This window comes from Trachurus japonicus, chromosome 21, assembly GCF_045865225.1.
Source record: "Trachurus japonicus isolate A0001 chromosome 21, Traja_1.0".
NCBI classification, from domain to species: domain Eukaryota; kingdom Metazoa; phylum Chordata; class Actinopteri; order Carangiformes; family Carangidae; genus Trachurus; species Trachurus japonicus.
In genome coordinates this window covers 12,265,262-12,288,422 of record NC_140927.1, presented here as the reverse complement: position 1 = coordinate 12,288,422, position 23,161 = coordinate 12,265,262, and the positions used below count along the sequence as shown (strand labels likewise).

Here is a 23,161-nt window from a genome sequence, read left to right as displayed (position 1 = left end):
ACAGGTTGAGCTGCTGCACAGCGACACACAACATGTCACAGCGTTTACCTCACCGGTGTGTGAGCTCGGTGCACAGAGCAGCCACATGTAGCTGCTCTGTCAGTGTGTCACACAGCTACACAACTTAACACACACACACACAGCTGTTTGGTTCACAAGTAAACCAGCTCTGATAGGACCAAGTCTTTCGTTTAGGCTATGTTCACGTCTGTCCTTTTACACACATTAATTCACATAACACAACCAGACGTCTCTCTCTCTCTCTGCCTCGTGTGTGTCTCTTTCTGTGTGTGAATGTGTGAGGAGAAAGCAGTGTTTGTGTGATGGAGGTTTGTGCTGAGGTTGAACCACCGTTGCCACAGCTTTGGGTGTAAACTTGTGTCTTCATGAAGTGTAAACACAGCAGCAGCAGCAGCAGCAGCAGGGCCATGTCTGTGTCTGTGTCCTGCTCTGGTAACACTCCTTTAAGCTTTTTGCTAGCGGAAACTATTCCCTCAGCATTACAAGCTCTGGGGGAGTGCGCTTGTAAACTGCAGGCCCCACAGAAACAAGGTCACAGCCGCCTTAAAAACCTGGCTCAGAGGGCTCCTCTTAGAGGACGATGTGCTGACTGGAGGAGATGGAAAACGGCGTCTTCGTTGTTGTGTTCTTCGCAGTTGAGCATCATTTGGTTCATGTGGCAGTCTGTTCTTTTTCTAAAGTCAACTGTGTTTCTGTGATGATGGAGCATTCAAAAAACAAAACAAAACAAAAAGACATCTCCTCAGTCAGACAAACTCATTGTAGAGAAATGCATGAGGCCTGTTGCCTTCTTGGGGTGCAATATCATAATGCACCGCAGCCATACGATGTGTTGCATGACTGAAACTTGCCGCCCACTACACAACAGGACGACTCTGACCACAGAGGAAGTGTTCAAGCGACTCTGTGGTGTGATGTTCACTCTAGAGGTTGTTTTGTTTTCGGTGTGATGTAAATCAACTCTCTGCTTCCTGACTGGTGTGCTATTTATAAACCGAGCAACATGATTTAAGTTGCACAATTTGATTTCCAGAGACGGACAGCTTTGATAAACTCCACACCTTGTGAATTTTGGAGTCAAGTCCTTCTCCTAAGAAAAAAAAAATTAGCTGAAACACCTGTGGTAAATTCAATTGACGTAACAGCCTCACAGTTTGTATTTGTGGGGCTGAAGTGATTACGTTTTGTGGGACTGTGATGGACAAACAAAATACAAGTTACCGGCAGGTACAGAGAGATTTTGTAATGTGCCGTGGAAATTTGAATTGCTAAACACTATATGCAGCTTCACTCATTTCACATCGCACACAGAGAGAAAGAGACAAACCAATCGTAACCCCCCCAAACAATATGGCAGTTAATGTTGATATTGTAGTAAATAGTAAGTAAATCAGTGTATAGGAAGCAAAGAGAGGTGTAAAAATATTTTCTTTTCATAGTGAAACTGGCGGGACAGATCAGACAGAGGCGGAGGATGTTGGTGGAGTCGGCTGGCCCCGGAAAGATTTGTCTACTTCACCCTCCTGCAACCACATGTAGCCCACACTGCCTCTGAATGTGGTCTAAGTGGCTGGCCTGATTCAGCCAGAGAGAATTTGAAATTCAATTAGGTTGTAAAGTGAAAATCTGTAATGTTTTAATGTTATCGACAACTCCTGATAACATAAACGTCGACGTTGGCATTGCTTTGGATTTGAGCCAGTTGTTGGAGTAATGGCAGGTCCACCTGAGTGTTGGCTCTGATATCTATATCGTGCAGATGGAGTAACACTTTTTGTCTTATTCGACAGTGAAAAGCATCAACATCTGTGGTCTCCAGGTCCCTGGCTGTAATCAAACTGCTGATGTTGCGGTTGCATGCAATCATGTCTCATACCACAACACTGGAATCAATTACAACAGGCCGAGTGTCAGACCGATCGTAGCTGCTGTTCATCATCACTGAGGAAACTTTCCGCAGCCTCCTATCCAGCCTGGAAATTGTTAGTGTAGACACACAAAGTATAGACTTTATGCAAGTCTATAAGTTATGCAACCCACCACCTATAACTTAAAGTGAGAAAACATTCAATATTCAGGTCAATAATTCAGTGTAAAAATTAGAAGAGTTTATATCACTGTATCCAAAAAATGAATTTATGTTATTATTCATTTTATCCCTATCACCCATATCTATTTCCTAAGAAATGGAATATAACACTGGGTCTTCAGCATTAAGGTTCTATGAAATATTGAAGAAATTGCTTTGGCCATGCACTGTAAAAGCATGATTTATTGTACAACATGCCCATTATTTTTCACACTAGTCTTTTCAGGACAACCTCAGAGACAATTCATATGTTTGCTGACAGGTTAATTTTCATTTTTTTTATTTTTATTAATTAAGTAGTCATACTGATGGTTTCAGCCCATTAGACTGCTAAGCTTACGAGCCGACTTGCATGTAACCATCTTATCAGAGTTTGGGAACATTTTGGTGTTGTCCTTTATTTGTCCCAAGTTAGCCTCTTGTGCTCTCATTAATAAGCTCATTTAGCTCAGTTCCTTTCTGCTTTTGTCAGGGCTCAGACCTGACTTTCCAACTTCCTTTTGTCATTTAGCACAAGCTGGCACTGGGAAAGCTTGCTTGTTTGTGGACATTTGTGGGTGTTGTCAGGCTAATGGATACTGATGGGTTTATTAATGCCACTGTTCTGCATGGGGTCAAATAAGAAGACAGGAGCCTGTAATGCACAGACATGTTCACCCAGGGGGAATTTGTAAACTGTTTGTCAGGGTCTTTCCTTCAGGCCAGAGCCATCCAGCGTATTATTGCATCTTTGTTCTCATCCATCCTGTTCATGTATTTATCTCTCCATTGCACATAATGCTTTAGAAGCCACTAATACAACTTTATTAAAACTTGGGGGTATGTGTCAGGTCACTACAGCCTGTCACTGTATTTTAATTTTATTTTTTTAATTGTCAATCGTCTAAACGTGACTTGGTCGTCTGTTGACACAGTCCATCACCAGCTTGAATTTTTATTTTTAAACTTTTGAATTAAATGGGCAAACAATTCAATGGCCAATGAAATCAATCAATGCACACTCACTCAGCTTTCTCTCATTAGGCCTACCGCTGTGTAACTTCATAAAAGGGAGGAAGTTGGATATTGGCCAGGGGGGCCAGAGAAGCAGTAAAAACGGACAAGAGGAAAGATTCAAAGAGGTAAAAAGGACACAGGGATTTTAATGGGAAACTACACTTAAGCTCTCAGCCTCGACTGATGTGATTTGAGGCCTGATGAATCGTTGTGTTGATCCTTGTAGTCACCCAGTGAGTTCATGGCTGCGGATCATTCTCCCAGATTCACCTCCTCATACCCACAGTGTGCCTCACAACTCCAAAAATAAACCAATTGTAGCTCCTTTGTGCTTTGCTGGGACCTTGTCCTGACTTTGAACCCACAATGCCTAGCCAAACACAGTTAGCAAGTGCTGGGCAGTTAGGGAAGGGATCCTTTGTTTGTTGTGGATGTTGTGTTGATGGTTCTGAATTAAATCTATTAATGGCACTGAAGTGTTGGGTACACAAGCTTGGTGACATGAATGGGCATACTCTGTCCTGATTACCAATTAATATTACAGATAGTTTGTCCGTTGTTGTCTTTTGGCACCAGTTGCTTTATGGCCCGTAGTCTATTGTCTGTCAGTCAGTCTACTGGACTTAATTGAAGTTTTTGGCTTAATTCCAGCGCTACTTAAATGTCTGAGCTGTCGGTTGAAATATTTATCCTTTTTGATTTTGGAAACTGTCAACCCATACAGCAGAAGCCACATGCTGTTGCTGGTTGACACTTGTTCTGATGGCTGCAGGTAATAAGGATCAAAGAATGCCAACACCAGGACGTGTAGCAAATGGTTAAGAACAATTTTATTAAAAGAGCGAAAGACAACAAATGCCATAAAGGGGATACGACTGCTTGTGCGAACCCATGATAAGCACCGTAGCCAGCATTGTGGGCTGTGGCAGCGGTGATTGGGTGTCAGTAGGTGCATTTAACATTGACTTTGACAGGTTGTTCACACAGCTCATTGCAAACAAACTGCAAAGCTGTTAAGCCGCTAAGCTTTTTATTATGCAAGAAAATATAAGTCTTACCCTCTTTGTCAGACTGTTCTGCAAAACCATTGTTTACCCACCCAAACATATATTCTAAAACATTTTCTGGCAAAACATATTTCTTTGTTTTCTGCCATGAGAATGCTGTTGCCACAAGGTTGAGAAGAAACCAAACCGAAAAGATAAAAGCATATCCCACTAATACTTATAAATGATCAAATTATGAGAAATCAAAATGATGTTTTTAATGTATTGTACCAATATAGCAAAAAACCCAAATGATACCAAATCCTATTAAACTGTTCACTGAATTTTGATTTCTGACGGGGTGTTCCCACCAAACGCGATGAACGCGATTGAATCGCGCGTCAAATGAAATCGCGTCGCGCTAGACGCTCCAGTTTTGACGCTGGTTCAATATGCAAAAAACGCCTCGTCGCGGCATCGCGTCGCGCGACGAGCCCGCCCAAACAACAACATTTCTCCCACTATTTCATTCTCTGGCTGAGATAACCACCGTCGCTGCACTGTTCCTGTCCCTGTAGATGGGAGAGGAACAGCGGTGTGGGTCTCTGGCTGCAGGAGGAGGAGGAGGAGACGGCTCCGTGAACTACTGTGTGACTGACCGCCTGTTGAGTGCTTTGGGACGGGGCGGCCGGCTCGCAGCGCCCGCTGGTTGAAAACAGCAGTGATAACGGGCTTTCAGGTCCGAATCTCCAAATCAGAAACGTTTGTAACAGCACCGGAAAAGCAACAGTGAAGAGCTGTGGCTTTGCAGCAGCTAATGGGGATCTGAATAATAAACTAAACTAAACCAGAAAACTTCTAATATTGTCAATAGACTCGCTCTGACTAAACTGCCAAGGGAACACCAGTACGTCCGTACGTCAGCACGTTGGTGACGATCTCAAACCTGATAGGCTGTCGCGGCGCGTCTTCACGCGACTTCGCCGCAAAAGTTCAATTATTTGAACTCGAGCGATGAAGCGTCATCGCGCCGGGCGACGCGATGGAGGCGATTTTTCGCGGCCAACGCGTCCATCGCGTCGCGCTATCGCGTCCATCGCATCGCCCGGCGCGATGACGCGACTAATCGCGTGTTTGCATTGACTTTACATGTAATCTCGACGCGCGATGAAGCGTCATCGCGTTTGGTGGGAACACCCCGTTACACTATTCTCAGTGGATTCTAGGGCTGACGTGGTTAAGGAGTTGCCCCCTGTGGTGAGTCAGGTGGCTCTATGCCACGATATGTGGTATTATCACACCACTCCCTTTCATTTTTTTTTTAATCTATTTAGCGTTTTTTTTTGATAATTACTAAATTACTAGTCTCGGGGTGGGGGTGGGGGTTGTTTCTCTCTCTCGGTCGGGCTGTGTTGGATATGGGTTTCAGCACCTGTGGGTCAGATGTGCCCAGAGGACTGTGAGGGCGCATGACTGCATGTCGCTGCTGTCTTGACACTACACACTGTGCCGTTGTGATGATCCGCTGACCGCTTTATTTATTTATTTGTGGCTGAGGGGCTGCATCATCAGGCAGCCATTGCGGCATTTGCCCACGTTGCCTATGGCCAGTCTGTCACTGCGCTAAAAGCATGTGTGAGTTCGATGTCGGCTCGAACTTGTGGGTGTAGTTGCAGAGGTGGTAGTCCGTGGCTTCAGGCTGGTTACTTGCGGTGTTGACGGTGGCTTCTTAGTACTGCTGTGATTCATTTTTGCGGTTACCGCGACAGCCCTAGTGGATGCAAAGAAAGTATTGCTCAACATGCCAAAACAGAGCACTGTGTTCAGTACTGTGTTTTTTTTCTTCCAGCATAATTAGATTGTTCAAGGGACACTTTGAAGTTTGTTCCATTTGGTGATTACATTCTTTTTTCCTTTGCACATATACTATGTGATATACGGTAATACTGTGACAAGGATCATGGTTCAATAACTCCACTGGATCTGAGGTGCTTTGATACGGTTTCATTAGAATAAACAGTCTACATCATGTCTCAAAAGAAACAAAGAACAGGAACATCACAGTTGGCAAGATGTGAAGATGCCAAACAATGAGATTCGTCTGTGTTGCTGAATCTCCAGGGAATAATTCTTAAGTACAAGAAAACAAACAGGTTGCCATCTACCTCCTGCAAACACTGTTTACTCACGGCAGGTTCCTCACAGCCCTCTCCAGGGGAAACAGAGGCAACGTCACGGCTTTTATTGAAGGACATGAAGGGAACAATAATGTGTAGAAGAAGCTGCTATACTGCTGAACAAGTAGCTTTGACACAATGTCATATTGTATATCAACAAACCATAACGTTTTGATTTTCTTTTTGTTTCTCTCTTAAACTGACATTATAGTGTATATTTCAGTACACAAAAACACATTAGTATGTCTACATCTTACTGTTGTGTGTGCAGTTTTACTACTAATTCAGCATCCCCAGCACAAAATATTGATAATGATTAAGATTCAATTGTAGGGAAATCACGGGTACTAGCAGGAAAAGCAAAGCAAAGGGCCAAATTACAGGTTAAAATGGAAGGTCAGACTCAAAGGACATTTTGTTTCAATCCTCTCTACACTCTCTTCCAATATGTGTAAAAGAGTGAGAGTGACCTTGAAAGAGTGTGAGTAATAAAGAAAAAGAAGAGAGTGGCCCCCAGTTATTTATAGTTCTGTTCAGGCTCTATGATAAGATGATAACACCAACTTTTTCTTTCTTCCAGAACAGCCAGTCTTTTGTCACCACGGTGACAACACATGTGTGTTTGATTAACATCACCATCAGCTGTGCCCTTGTCTCTAACTCTGGAGATAAATCATATGAAGACACATCAAACTCATAAATAAGTCTAATTAGTACCATTACTGTAAAAAAAAAAATCAATTTGTTTACTGATGTTCACAGTGATGCAGTTACACATCTAAAAATAAAAAGTCTGAAGTTCCAGTAGATCCCACACATCACATGTAGCTATACAACAACAGACAAGGCCACGTGCTTCATCAAGCTGTCTCTTGATATTTGACGCCACATATTCTAATCCCCAATCCCACATTTCTCTCCAGGTTGCATAGGAATGCATACTCACACATGCAAGGGAAACATGGCACTCTCTGGTATTTTCCCCACAACCCAAAACTTTAAACATACTTTTGAGATTAGGCTGTCTGGATTTGAGGGAGCCACTCTATCACTTTCAGAAATGAAACTGTTGTAACTAGAAAGAGTTGGCACATCGGGTTAGCATGTTGCTTCTGCAGTTGCTCCATAGTGTATTTCTGCAAAGTTTAAAGGTTATAGCTACGACTTTTTCATCAAAACAAGTAATTTTTCAAAAATAATACATCCACAGAACGTCTAGAGGGACGCAGAATAAAAGTATTAATTTTACATAATTTTTTTATAGTGTAGTAAATAATTGTTTTATGAATTTTGACGGGTCCAAAATATATAAATATTTACATCTGGTTACGTTGGCATGAAATGATCTCTGCGCCAAAAGCATTAGCTAGTATATCACGTGAGGCGGAGCTCAGGGGGTGGCAGATCGTGATAGTTCTGTGGAGAAATGGCATCGTGCTAATACTAATGCTAACTGATGGTCACCGTCAGCAGATACTGTAACGTTTCCGGTTCAGGCGTGATACTGCGGGTATGTCGGGGTCGTCTGCAGGTGAATTAGTTTGAAATGATTCAGAGTTGTTTCCAGTCCGCTGTCAACACCGGAGCTACTGCTTGTACGGTTACGGTTAGCGTTAGCTTAGCTTTAGCTATTAGCTGCTCTCTAAAGGTGTACCTGGCAACCAGTACAATTGAAGGTTGGAGCGAATTTCTCATGACGTTTGTGTCTTGATTTGCATTTATGCTCAGCTCGAGAGTGACGGGTCTCAAACTCAGTCACACATTTTCATGCCTGTCTTCATAATGTTAAAGGCTTACATCATGTGTCTTCCTTGATGAAATATTGGGCTCAGTCAGACGCTTTATTTAAATTTATTTAAATAAGAATACAGCACAGCACAGCGGAGATATGAGATATTCATGTTTGGTGTCTTGGTCCCGACATCGTCAGACCTTGCAGAGAGGAGAGGGGAGATGATGGTAGTAGATATCTTCTCCCTTGAGAGCACAGTTGGAGGCTACAGGTTAAGGATGCACAGGGTTTCCCCCAGTGTATTATAAGCCTGGCGGCCCGCCAGGCTTTACTTGACCCCCCGCCAGGCTAAACATCGTTTATTAATTTTTTTAAATCAGTTTTTATACTCAGTAAACACGTGATCAGGTGTCTTTTTCATCACCTGACAACGTTACAACTTCGTCGCACATAACGAGACACGTCACGGTCATCATGCTCATCAGACAATAGACAGCATCACAGACCGCTGCTTCACCAGCTGACCGAGGAACGCACCGAGTCCACGTTAACGTGAGCCGAGCCGCAGCTCAAAAAGGCTCAATCAGCTGCTGTAGCAGCTGTTAGCTGTGTTTGCACGTCGTCCCCTGCAGCGTCAGAGCTCCAGACTCTGTGAGCCGCGGGGCTTTCACCTGATGTGAAAATGATCCATTGTTTCATTTTTCAGCTCGTAAAGTTCGCAATCACACACGTTTGTTCTAGTAGATCCGTGAGTGTCACGTTTCCATGACGACTGACCGGAAAAAGAGCGTGGTACGTCATGTGCACGTGACTCCAGATGTAAAAAATAAATTAAAAAAACAAAACATGGATGATGGATCTATAATACATCCATGGAAATAAGGCTAGACTTTAACAATGGAGACACCAGGCAGTTGTTTTTTAGTTTTTAACACTAGAACCGCCAACATTCCAACACCCCCTAGAACCGCCGAGAGGGGTCATTTTTACCCCCGCCTCCATGCCGTCATCAATCACAAAGGATGTACTTTCTTGAAGCAGTAAAGTTGTTTGTATTCATCCTTTCTTTTAAATAATAAGTAGTGCTTGATAAAAAATACTTTTAACATTTCAATTTATGGGGTTAGTTATTAATTTTACAATTGATTTGGACTATTTCGTTATGAATTGAAAACGTCAAATTTATTTCACTCATCAATAAACTGCAACATCAGACAGAATACAAATTATTAACACATTGAATTAATTTAATTATTTATGAGAAGACCATTAGGCAAAAGTAAAAATCAAAGCAGAACAAAAATAAATAAACTTGAATGAAAACACGTTGTTGGTAATAAAGAATCGGATCGCTCGCTATTTACAATTGTTTGATTAGGTCAAAATGTTAAAGTCAAACTGTAGACTAAAAACAAACAATGAAACAGTTAGCACATTGAAAGAAGAAGAAACCCATTTTTAAACAAATAAGGCATGGAATAAAGATCTCTCTCTCTCTCTCTCTCTCTCTCTCTCTCTCTCTCTCTCTCTCTCTCTCTCTCTCATGCGCACATTACTCACAATCTGCACACACGCTGTATACTTTCAAAGTACACTGTCCACACACTGCACGTTGGCACTTCATACACATTTTGACGGTTTTGTTTTTCGTGCATTTGCGTTTAACACCGCAGTTTCTCCTCTTGTCTTCGGGCATGGTGTGCAGGACAGGCGCTGATGTCGGCCTCGTGATGTGCTCACTGCGCAACTGCTTGCAGAGCTCCAGGATGAACACTCGCCGGCTTATATTTGTGTCCATGCAGCTGCGGTACAGGACCCACGCGTTCATTGCAGCGATGTCCAGCATGTTGTAAAACACTGCGACTGGCCATCTTCTGGTAGCAGCTCGAACAGAGTATTGCCTCAACATCTGGTCCAGGACGTCAACTCCCACCTAAGATAATATAGATAGCAGCAATGGCAATGAAACACGTGGGGTTACAAATCAAGATAAAGAGAATTAATACATCCACGGACTTGTGCATTGTGCTGAGGATGCACACGTTCTTCTTTTCTTTGCCCTGGTAAATGGTCAGCGTTGCCCTGTCGCTCCGCATCACTGTGGTGTTGTATAGTGCAGCTTTCAGGTGCGCAGAGGGAGGCAGTGATCTCTTGTTTTTGTTGGTGGTTCCCACCAGGCTGGTGTTTTTTGCCAGGAGTTTGTGGGCAAGGGGGAGTGATGTAAAGAAATTGTCGGTTGTTACGTTTCTCCCCTTACCCAAAAAAGGCTCCATCAGTTTGAGGACCACACTCTCCCCAAGGCTCTGTGTTGGAGGGCGACTAGGATCTTTCCCCAGATAAGGATATCCATTCAGCATGAATTTGGTATCAACATCCGCAGCAAGCCAGAACTTGATGCCAAATTTGTCTGGCTTGTTTGGCATATATTGTGTAAAACGGCAGCGCGACTTTGTCGGGAACAGCTGCTCATCAACAGTAATTTCTGCCCCGGGTTTGTAGCAGGCAATGCTGTTGTGAATAAGCCTGTCCCACACCTCACTGACCAGCGCAAACTTGTTACCAGAAAGGCGGATGCGTCTGGTTTCTTTTTTGTCAAACCGTAAATAGCGCATTATTGCTCTGAACCTATTCCTCGACATAGTGGTGCTAAAGAAGGGAAGACCCCATTCTTTAGACCACAAGTCCTCCACATCTGTATTCCTTCCGTTGTGCACTCCTCTGGCCAAGAGGAGCGCAAGAAACGCCTTCAGCTCTGCCAGGTTCAGCTCCCAGTCTTGCGCTCCACATCTGTGCGCCTCTGCCACCGTACAGTCACAAATATGCTGCAGCATCACGCGATCCATCAAGCACATGAACGCACTCATAATGTCGTCTATGTTGCGGAATGCGTGGCCAGTTGGGCCGGCTCTTTCTGTCAACACTAGGGATGGGTATTGATAAGAATTTAGCGATTCCGATTCCATTATCGATATTGCTTATCGATTCGATTCCTTATCGATTCTCTTATCGATTCTCATTGGGTGAGGGAATAAAAGAGAAATGGGTTTGTTTGCATTAATGCAGTGGTTCCCAACCTTTTTTGGCTCATGACCCCTTTTGACATCACAAATTTCTGGTGACCCTCATTCAAGATGAGCAAGCTCAGATATTTGTATATGCTGCATTTTATTTTATCTTGATTTATTCAAGAAAGTGAATATATCAAGAATATAGTTGTTTAAGATTGTGAAAAATAATTAGTTTATTTATTTATTTATTTATTTATTTTTAATCAATTACTAGACATTTAAGGCGATCCCATTTGAATTCCAGGCGACCCCACATGGGGTCCCAACCCCAAGGTTGAAAACACTGCATTAATGGCTCTGACATTAAAAAAGTTGACAGGACCGACCTGCCTGGACAGGTTAACACTAGACCACTGTGGCTGTGGGGCAGCTGTGCTCACAGGAGGAATTTAACAATGTTTCCATTACATAGTTTTTATGCATCTGTAGGTTATTGTTTTCATAACGTTCGTTATTATGCGGAGCGAGTGAGCGAGCGAAAGAGAGAGAGCGCGCCAGAGAAAAGACACAGGGCGCAGCTACCGTTTCACCTGGCTACGAGCAAAACCTGAAAGGAAGTGATTAGAATGAAGAGAGAAAAACAGAAAGAATAGACATGTAGCCTGTTCAGGAGACGTTGTCCTGTCCTCACGACGTGAGGGAGGGAGGACCGGAGGGTGGCTCTGGCTCACAGGTTAGTGATGAGGAAACGTCGCTGTCAGCTGCATCTGTCAGCAGCTGCTCCACGCAGACATGCCACTAACTTTATTTTGTGAGAACAAACGGTGACATGTGGATATAAACACTAAGCACCCTCATTTATAATGAAGATTGATTTTAACGGAACGTTACGTAACGTCACGTAATTAATCAATTAATGCGCGAGTTTCTGAACCAAACGGAATCGATAAGGGAATCGTTAAAGCAGACACGCACACGATTCCAAGAATTGATCCAAGTTGGAACCGGTTCCGAAGAGGAACCGGTTTTCGATTCCCATCCCTAGTCAACACATTTTGTGACTGCACTCTCCCCGTGTGCACACCTGGCTGTATAGGTGCCCATACAGTCCCGTCCCTGCCAGTTTCACGTAGCTCCTCTGACGGAGGTGATTGAGCTGACTCTAGAAAAGACATATTTATTTATAATTAGTTTAGCTATAGGTGGCCTAAACAAGCCAATACTAGAATAGTGCGATTATAGGCCAGAAGTTTACCTGTCATAGCTCCCGCAGTGCCCGAAGGCAATGGGCAAAGTTGGAGGTTCCTCTCCTGCTTCAAGAAGCCGGCGTCTTTTGGGGGGTGCCGGCTCCTCATCCTCTGATGACGACTCCTCATCAGGGGAAAATGATGGGTCGTCTATTTCGCCGTCCGACTCTTGATCACTCACTGTTACCTCTCCCCCATCAGACTCTCCCTCACTCATGTCCTGGAGCATTGCCAAGACCTCCTGGTCGGTAAATCTTCTGCTCCGGCTCATATTTACAAATCCGCTGACGTTACGTTATCTATCAATCTCTCTTTCTCTAACTAGCTATCAATCTATCTGTCTCTCTATTTATCAACCTATCTATCAATATATATAAATCTATCTATTAATCTATCTCTCTATCTATCAATATATATCTATATCAATCGATCTAACGCTACCTGTGTATCAAATGACAGCTTAGCTGTCAAACGGCGTCCGTTGCTAAGCAACAGGACAGCGGCGTTAATGTTGAGCACGGCACTAAACAGCTGTTTCTAATAGGGGTAAAAATTACCCCCTCGGCGGTTCTAGGTATAAATGATCATATTTTTTTTTGTTTTCATCCCACAGACCTCAAAATTCACTAGATGATAAATAAACCCATTTTAGGAAAAGTCACGAACTGAGAGAAGTATGCGTTTTATTTTGACAGAGTTAGACATATTTAAAAACAGGAGGGGGGTAAAAATGACCCCTTGGCGGTTCTAGTGTTAATGCAAACAGTTGATGTTATTTATTTAAATATTTTTTTATAATTATAATTATTAGGCCTACTTTTTTTTGTGGTTAATTGAACAGCATTTCAAGAGTGCCTTTCTGTAAGACTCTGCTATAGCTGGTGTTTAAGTTACATAAAGTCTTTTAATAACAGATGTTTATGATAATATTTTCAAATTTCTAGTCAACTTTTAACATTGATCTTAAGGCCTTATGGAATCACACCCGCTAAATGCTACTGCTCCATTAATGAATCTGTTCCCTACAGGGCCCTGCCATCGGTCAGGGTCAGGCCCCTGTCACAAAAAAACACGCTTGGGCACCGGTGGCCCGGCGATGGGCCGCCGGTGCCACCCTACCACCGGGCTTAACAAGTTTTCTGGGGGAAACCCTGGATGCAGCGGTGGGGCGGTTGTAACTTAAGCCGTATTCCCACTAAAATTAGCGGGTCGACGTGGGTTTTTTAAATGCGGGTCGACCCGCTAACAATCGGCATTTGGCCCCTTTCCCATTGACCAAAAAAATGAGCCGAGTCTGATCCCCCGCTGGGGAGTTAGACAGAGCATGAGCCAGTCGCCCCGCTCTCATCCGCGGTGCAAGAAACACACACAGTCATGCCACAGCTGCCCACTGCGGAGTGTCCGTCCGCCGAGGCAGACGAGGCGACTGGCCAACCTGGAGCACCAGGACCGCGGAGGACAGCGAGTCTGCCGCGGCCATATGACGGACGTCCGCGGCACAACACGTCAGTTAAACAGACTGTCGCTTCTTTTCTTTTTTTAAATGGTTTTTGGTCAGTGTTCTTTGATCTTTTGATCCCAGTCTCGAATGCGAGCAGAGCTTTGTTTTGGTACGTGATATGAGACGCGACAGGCGCGATGACGTGGCCACACATAACGCTCAGCGTCATCACGTAAATTAGCGGGTTGACCCGGGTCTGGCGTTCCCACTGCAAGCCGATCGGAGCCGAGCCGATTAAAGGCGATTTTAACCCGCGTCGCTTGCCGAGTCGTTTGACCCGCGTCGACCCGGCTCGGTGCGCCTTTCCCACTGCCACCAAAAGCCGATTGTTAGCGGGTTTGAACGGGTTTTTTGACCAGTGGGAAAGGGGTAATATTAACACAACAGCAACATTGGTACAACAGAGGGAGTGATGTGGACAGTGAGTTGGGGGATGTTGTGTTTTTCAGTAGGACAACTTGAGTTGCTTCACCTGGGTTGCAGCCAGGTGCTAATGGATTTGAAATATGCTTTTATTTTACCCTACTAGACATTTGTACTAAATCGAGTCACAATTAGCATAATAGGTATCAGAGGTGATTAAGCACATGTTCCACCCTGCTTTAATTCCAGTCTCATGACCATCCTCTACCTGTCAAACCAGTGTGACCTTGTCAGGACTTTCTGCCATATGTTCAGTGTACAGTGTTCAGTGTAGATGTTGTACAGCACAACCGACAGCGTACTCTAATAAATCACTCATCTTTAGTCGTTCACTTGAACAGCTTCTTACTCCATCCTGTCATTACCCACGACTGGAACATTTAGTGTATATCATTTCCGTTATTGGTGTGTGTTTGAACTTAACATACTGCTGTCCCGGGCTGCCCAAGCTCTGTAGGAAAAAACATCCCTCTGTTTCACCTGATGTGTGTGCACTCCTCATCTCATTTCCTCATCCATGTTCAGCCAACAGCTGATCGATGTGAAGTCCTGCTGTCATGGCCAGCCTCACAGACAGTCAAAAACAAAGAAAAACACGCACTCTCCAACAAAACTCTCAGGAACAAACTAAAGAGGTGCACGGCCAAAAGATCAACTTAAAGAAACAAAAGAAAGGCCAGCAGCACTCGTGTCCTTCTCATTGTCTTTTATTTCATACTGCGTCGGCGCTTAGCACAGACCGGTTTCGACAACGTCTTCCTCAGTGTCAGCCTCACAGACAGGCCACAGAATGTGTTGTGCCACTGCAGGTCCTTATGATGTCAGATGAAGTATCTTTATCCTCTCAGATGTGTGCACAGGTGTTTCTCCCACTTTTATTTTGATCTTACCCGTGTTTCATTTCTCTTATCAACCTCCCTCCTCTTAAAGGAGACATATTATGCCCCTTTTCCACAAATTAAAATAGTTCCCAGGTGTCTTAAAGACATGTCTGTGACATGCTTTGGTCAAATTACCCCAAGATCAAACATCACAGCTCTTTTCATCTGCTCAAAACAGCCCTGTTCAGAACGGCTGGTTTCAGTGCCTCTCCCTTTAAATACAAAGGAGCCACTGCCCCGCCCACTCGTACCGATACTCACAGGTAGGGGTAGTATTATGCAAATTCAAAAACTAATGACATCATATGACAGCTGAGGGAACAGCTCATAAAACCATATGGATTTCAACCTATAGGCAAACTTAAAGGGATAGTTCAACATTTTGGCAATTTGGCCCATTGCCATAATCCCTATAGTTTTAGGAGTAGATTTGTTACCTTTAATTGTCGGTGCAAGCTGTTTTTAGAATGGCAGAGCAGAGCTGCAAGCTGCTCAGAGCTACGCTACGGAGGCTAATGGGATTTCTTGGTTTCCCTCATCAAACTCATCAAATACACAATCCAACAACTCCAAAACGCTCTTGTGGACAAGTTCTGACCTGCAGCTCTGAGCAGCTTACAGCTCTGCTCCGCTGGTCTAAAAATAGCTTGCACCGACAATTAAAGGTAACAAACCTACTCCTAAAACTATAGGGATTATGGCAATGGGCCAATTTGCCAAAATGTTGAACTATCCCTTTAAAACTACAGATTTTTTGTTAGTTCTCACATTTTGTGGGCTGAAAGGCAAGGCAAACACCCAAAGAGCCTTCAAAAAGTGATATTTCCATAATATGTCCCCTTTAAGGAAGAAGGTCTCAGTTTGACTCACTCAACAAGCAGCAGTCCTGACATATTACAATATTATGTCCTTGTCTTGCTGTGCTTTTTCGACTTTCTACAGTAGATGAATGTTTTTTTCTCCCTAAGATAATACCTCAACTATTTTTTGCCAATAACAAAGACAAATCACAAACATGTCAATCAGTAGCATACTAGCAGTGCTGCTAATCTAGCTCCCCAGTTGAATAATTCATGGTCAATTAGGGTCGAGAGGCTGAGGCTGTCTTCATGGCGTAAGTGCATTTTCAATGATTCATTTCATGAGCTATGCAAGGGGTCTCTTAATTGTTGTTTACTGCTCACTATCCAACCACATGTTATTTTCATGCCATCGTGATTACTCCCGGCAGCGCTCAGAGTGCTTGGGAAATGAAGTCCATTAAGGGGTCCTGAGAGCTGTTTTCCTGTCAAGTGCCAAGAAACGTTTCCAGATTCAAACTTTACTGCACGGGAGCAATAAATCTTGTCCAATCTTGAGTGTCAGTCTGTGGATATGAGATGCATGAAGGGATGCAGGTGGTGTATTTTATGGCTCTGCAGTGCAGGATAAAAAACCCGCAGCGTTGTACAAAGATTCTTTTTTTTTTTTTTTTTTAATAGGATCCCCGAAGAACATTTTGAATTTTTCGAAAAAGTGAAATCATACGGAGGGAACATGAAGAGCTCAACAGCTGACGGCAGACCAGTGCCACAAACTGCAGGTTGATGGCGTCAGAAAAGGAGGAGGTTTGGCTTCCCCTTGTTTATTTTTATTTGTTTGTTTGTGTGTGGCAGAGGCCTCAATGCTTTAGGTCACTGCTGACATTGTATGACAAGCTGTAAAAGCGCAGTCTGATCTTTTTTTTGTCTGACAGACGACTCCCTCGACAAAAATAGGCGGCTTGATGTGATATTAGCGTCGCTGCCCTCCAGTCGACGCGCTGAGGACTTTTCTTTTTCCCTGACACCTCATGCCTCGGCAGATCCATCAACCCTCCCACTGAGCATCCCTCCTGGCTGTCCGAGTATTGTCTGCTGTTTATTACACAATCATGTCAGACATTCAGACAAACATCTAAACTCAGCCTCTGGTTATTCTGCCTCTGGCCTTTAGGGTGCCGTTAGGTTCTGCGCTCAAATGTCAGAGTGAATGCAAAATTCTCAGGGAGCCCTTTGTCATGACAACACGCTAATGTTTGTTATCTCAAACTCATAAAAGGAAATCTGACAGGTTGCACTTAAACGCCATGATGTCAGCGTCCAAGGCTGAAGAAGCAAAACTGGAACTCATTTCGTAGTTCAGATTTAAGAAGTTCAGATGTCTGATTATTCCTCTGACATAACGTCTTTATTTCTTCACATTCCACCTCAATTATTAAGCTGGGCCACAATTAAATTTGTCACTCACTTAAGAGACTGTTTTTCTGCTATGATAATTCCTGATAAGTGAAGTAAGACCCCGGAGAATCCTGGCACTGATGTGTTTCCATGAGGTTTTATTTGGCCGTGCAAAGCTTGCACCCTCTTTCCACTGAACTCATTCATTTGACAGTAATTCAGTTCAACAGCTTTAACGTAATGGCGACAGCAAAGCGACCATGTGTGTGTATTTTAGAGAGAGAGACGGAGAGAGCTGGGGCACGTTCACACTATTGCAGCTTCCACGGTCTTGCGAGTGACTGTTTGCAGCTTTATTACCACTTGTTTGTGGTCAGCTATGTTGACACCTGTTAGACGGGGCAGAGGTGAGCATCAGTTTCTGTTGGATACTGTTGAATAGCCAGAAGCTTCCCCTTATGCGCTTGTGTGTGTTTACAAACTCCTTGCAGCTCTGATTGCATAAGACACACATACTAGACGGTATGAAAAGTTTTCTTCCTCTTTGTCTTCCTCTATTGATTCTGAGGTAAGTCTAAGCCTACAGCAAAGCCAGTGTTTGCATTTCATTTTGGCTTCCACTACAGGACTTTTATTAAAGCACCGACTCCTCCAGCTGACCAGACAAAAATGAAACTTGTTCATGCCACTCGAAGCAGGCAAATGTTGAAAGCTTGAAAAGTTGCATAGTTTGTCTTTAGTAAAATGCAAAACATATTTCAAGAACATGACTATCATGTTATGTTTAATGCTGGTTGAAAGTTTTAGAGCTTCCCTGTTTTTCCACTTTATTTTACATAGTGTAATGTCTCTCTGAAATTAAATGTTTTTTTTGCTTTTTTTAAGTATAATTTTTTTTGCTTTTTGTGCCTTTATTATTAATGCAGTTGAGAGAGACAGGAAATGGGTAGGCATAAAGAGAGAGAATGACATGCAGGAAAGGGCCGCCTGATGCGGGATTTGAACTGGGGCCGCCTGCAGTGAGGACTGTGGCCTCTACACATTGGGAACCTGCTCAACCTACTGTGCCACTCGAAACCCGTAAATGTTTTTTCTACATCAGAGCTACAGTGTTTCTCTGTTTTGTGCAGAACGTTTCACAGCCAGTTTTGCCCTAGTAATGCAATGGCAACCTCTGGAGACTGTTGTCTTCAACAAGAGCTTGAGGACCTAAAATGGGCCTCACTTACTCACTTATATCTGCAGGAAACTGCTCATTTGCTAATTTGTTCCTAAGAATGGCCTATTTTCCTGTTAAATTTACATCACTTTTCAGTTTTACAGTGTAAAGTTATTCACTGGACCTTAACTGCTTCATTTTCAATAAAAACTGTAGAAATTGGGCTGTTTTTAAAAGTTTTGATGGCTAGTGTAACTGTTGGACTGAAATCAAAAGCTTTTTGTGACTGGGTGTGGTAACAGAACTGACAGTGACATACCGAGTTAGTTGATGCATTGCTGTGATTTCAGTAAATTTAAATGGCACAAATGAAACCAAATTTATTTGATTAAAACCAGATGCGAAACAACTTTTGCTTAGAGAAATCCAGGGCCTTTTAACATCACTCCCCTTTCTCTCTTCCAAAATAAGCCAAATGATTTTCATTAATAATTGGCTTGATACTTGTTGTAACTGTCAAAATGTTTTGTACACTCATAACTGAAGTCCCACATCAAACAAGCATTAAACATCTATCGAAGAAGAGTTGTTTTAAAGGTCCCATATTGTAACAATGTCTCTTTTAATTATAAAGAAGAGCCTGGTTCTATATTAAGGCTGTAAGTATTAAAGTATTAAAGCCCTGTATTCAGTCTTTATTCTCCCATATTATGCTGTTTTTCAACCATTTGACATAGATCTAAGTGTTCCAACCACACTGTATTCGGAGTGTACTGCCCCCAACTTAATCTGCGGCTCTTGAGCTGAGCAATCTAAAAGTAGCTCTCAAGAGCTCTCCTGAGAACGAGCCGTTTCTGTGTCTGCACCTTGAAATGCAAATAAGATGTGTAAACCACGTCCACTCCACACCCGTCACGGGTAGAGGGTTTGGTTTTCGCTACCAGTACCATGTGCTAATGTTGACATTGGAAATAGGGATGGGCAATCCGAATGATCAAATAGACGCTCAATTTAAATCGAATAGTTTGTCTGACTGTCGTCTTGTCTGAAAAAATGTAACTGTTCCCTTTTTACTGGCGTGGAAGGAGAAACATGGAAACACTCCTACAGCCATCAGAAAGTTCTGTGTGAAACTCACAAAAAAAAATCCTCATCACAGCCTGTGATTAGGACTTCCTGTTACTTTGTGATGTCACAACAAAGCATTTCACCACTCTTGCCCTCTGTCCAGCCAGTCAGAAGAGTGATATCCTGAAATGTACTGAGATCACTGAGAAAAGCCAATCAGAAGAGAGGCTTAGAGCCCCCTCTCTTCTGATTGGCTGACACTGACTTGTTGTTATAGAGCTCCAGAGAGAAGCCTGAGAGAGGAGGTGTAAAACATAGATGTTTTCTGGTTCTTAAAACCACAAATATGTGTTCGTATGGATCAACATTTCAAATAAAACACAGAAAAAGTACAACATATTTAATTTAATTTCTGCTTTACACAACTAACAATTACACCAGGATGTTTTTATATTGACTTTCTGATTTTGTCCTCTGTTGGCTGTGAAGTCTCTCCACTGTGGCTGCTATCCTGACCTTGCCAGCCACAATAGCTCACCAGTACAGACACAACTCTTAAAATCTGTCACACCTTCCTGGACATCAATTAAAAGATAATTTTAAGTAAAAGGTAGATATGCTTATGAATTTTTTTGACATATTTTAGACATAAGTGGATTATGAAACACAAGGGTCATGTGTTTTATGAAGGCTTTGCTCTGTCCTGGCTTGTTAAAGGAGCACACATGGCCACACACAGGAGGTTTAGCTCAGTAACTGCCAGAGGATAAAAAGCCAACAAGGCACCAGCCAACGATGACCCCTGATTGAAAACATGCCACCTAAGATACTACAGCATTAACAAGTATATCAGCTTCTATCTGCATTTTCCCATTTGTTTAAAATGACTTTTTTTTTTGGTTTTACATCTGCCTCTCACAGCCTGACCCGTTTGGTTGAAGGAAACCTGCCACAACGTACCGCTGCGGTCTCCACCTGTAGCTCAGTGTGATGAAGCTCTGAGAAACAGCTCCGCTCTGTTCCTCCTTGGCCTGGCAGCAGCAGCTTGGTGGGAAGCACATGGTGGTCACTGCAGCTACCGTGGAGGTGCACTGACACTGTCGCTGCTCGCCTCTCACCTCTCCTTCCCTGCCTGGCACCAGCAACCATAACAATGAGCTCTCACAGTCGACCAGGTAAGATGTGAAAAAAAAACCCAAAACAGTATTTGGCAACAGGAAATCTTTTGTCCTTGTCAATGCAAGTTTAGTTGCTTTGACATTGATAAACCTGCTGTTATTATATAGAAATAGCATCTGGCATTAGGGATCATGATGAATAAGTTTGCCTACCAAGTGCATATCTTTTTGTAATATGGAGTACTTTATATTCTGATTTTTGAATGCTTTTCTGTACATTGAAAAAATTGGGAAACCATCTGGTTTTAGTCTTATTTTAGCATGTGCTTTTTTAAAGTCATCTGCCAAAGCCAATGTGGCTTAATGCTCTGATGATGAGCAGTCTCATTCTTGGTTTATATGTGACCAGAGCATCAACCCCATTTGTTTGAAGTGTAGTTTTAAACCCAACCCCTAAACCTAGTCAACGTGTGATAGGTTTATGTAAGCACAGTAGAAAAAAAGGGAAATGATATGATTTTCCTTCTGACATAAAAGTGCAGATGTTACAGGCTAGGTTTCCACTCCATTTTCTGGATTTACAGAAAGCTGCATTGTGATTATGTTGTTGATAATTTGATTTCACCTTGGTGAACAGACCAAACCTGCTGTTTCAATTTAGCATTTCAGACGAGAGCCACTTCAATCTTCCAAAGAGTGATTGAATATGGCCGAGAGAGTTCGCAAAACCACTAACTCTAAAATGTTGCATTGTTCAAACAGCATTTACTTAAAGGGCAAGTTTATTTTCTGAGGTTGGTTTAACTGATTAGCACTCATGTTCACTGCTGCCAAGAAAACTAATTGAAGCAGAGAAATATGATTGCTGCTATCAAATGCTCTCTTTGTTGCTTTATGATCATTTACATGTATTCACCGAGGTTCTCTCAGGGACATGTAATGGACTTTTAATATGAAAGGTGCAAAGTTGTTTCTGTCTCTTTTAACACTTTCAAATGCTCTCCATTTGACAGTTATGTAGCTCTCTGTAGACATTGTGTCCCCCTACAACATGAAGGCCTCACCATGGTTTTTGTAACAAGTAACCACACAGTCTTGAGTCAGGTAATGTGATTCACACCGGGTAATGAATGTGGCATCAGGCAACCCCAACAACATAAGCTGTGACTTAATATAGAAACATTTCCAAACACCTGAGAGAAGAAAAAACAGTGGTGCTGTGTCCTCAGTGACAACAACTGTTGCAAAACTCTAATTAAAACATTATAGTGCTATTAATAGACCACCTTTAACAAACAGATGATGCATATTGTTCACTGTGTCTCTATCTGTGCTTTGTGGGTATGCCTCAGTCTTCCCTACCATAACTGTCCTTTAGTTAAGACTATCTATATTTTGACCCTGACATTATCAAAGTAGGAGTATGTGCTTTTTAAAGGTCTTATCTCCTCATACTTATACTTGCTTCCCAAAGTTACAATTTTTTCCCCTCTTCTTGTAGCCATGGTTATCTTTTGTGTAGCATGTTTCTCCTCTCTGAATATGTGTCATTTGAATTGCGATATTCTGTTACATACAGTATGTCTTGTTGTCAGTTTGACTGAAAAACATCGGTATGTCTTTGTATCTTAGGGATTATTTCAAATGTTTGTTATTCTTCCTGCATCAGCTGGCCTCTTGTCTGGTCTGTGGAGTGTGCTCATTTGATGGCAGCGTCATTACAGTCGTTTCAACTGCAACAACTGTTATTTACATCAAGATGGTGTATTTACTATAGTTTTTGGAGGGTGAAAGACAAGTGAGGAGTGATTCATTCATTCATTCACTTTTCAACAGTTTTCTTGGCCGAAGTTACATTCATGACAGTTGGTCCATTTAAATGTCTGTTGAGCAACTCTTCCCCTTCCTGACACTTCACTAGTCATGAATTATATCCCAGCGTCTTTCCCTTTGCGTGATTAAAAATGGACTCCCTGGTGTGTTTGACCCTGAACACTGAGAAACCCCATGGTCCAATTCAAGAAAAAAAACAACAAAAAAAACTGTCTTTAATCACAACCGTAACGCAGATCTGAATTTCTCTTATTTTTTTCAAATTGGACAAAGGGCCAATTGTGTCCTCCCTTACCCATTATGCTTTGGCTGTCGTCGCGGTCATATTCAATGCAATGATGTCACAGCCATTGATTAATTGTCGTGGTGCTACTGCTCCTGTGTGGCACAGTGTGGGCTGCTGGCATCACCTTCTTTTCTCTTGAACTGTGAGCTGAGACACGGTTGAGTCATGGCCAGGAGGGTTTGCGTCAGAGTGGATGTTTCAGGCCGTCCACATAGCTGCGAACACTGGCACTGGCCAAAAATGATCTGTGATTTTCTTCTTCTTCTTCTTTTCTCTGGAACACATTGTTATGTAAGCTGAACCTTGGAGTGGGCCATATTTTCCTCTTTTATTTTCCTCCCATTCTGATCATTTCCATGCTCTGTCTGTTCTCGTTTCTTGCAAGATGTTTATTATCCTGAAAGTCTTTCAAAGTTTATAAAATACCTTCAAGGTCGA

At 42.7% G+C, this 23,161-nt stretch overlaps 2 protein-coding genes across 2 annotated transcripts in view; one reads left to right on the top strand and one right to left on the bottom strand.

Annotated features, from left to right (window-relative positions):
* The window catches only part of asb1 (ankyrin repeat and SOCS box containing 1), a 230,980-nt gene that overhangs the window by 34,291 nt on the left and 173,528 nt on the right, over positions 1-23,161 (bottom strand). The window lies entirely within an intron of this gene.
* The window catches only part of hdac4 (histone deacetylase 4), a 133,311-nt gene that overhangs the window by 611 nt on the left and 109,539 nt on the right, over positions 1-23,161 (top strand). The window contains exon 2 of the mRNA XM_085764291.1: positions 20,408-20,661. Coding sequence (XP_085620417.1) covers positions 20,640-20,661 — 22 coding nt within the window. The 5' untranslated portion in view covers positions 20,408-20,639. The remainder of the gene's footprint in view (positions 1-20,407; positions 20,662-23,161) is intronic.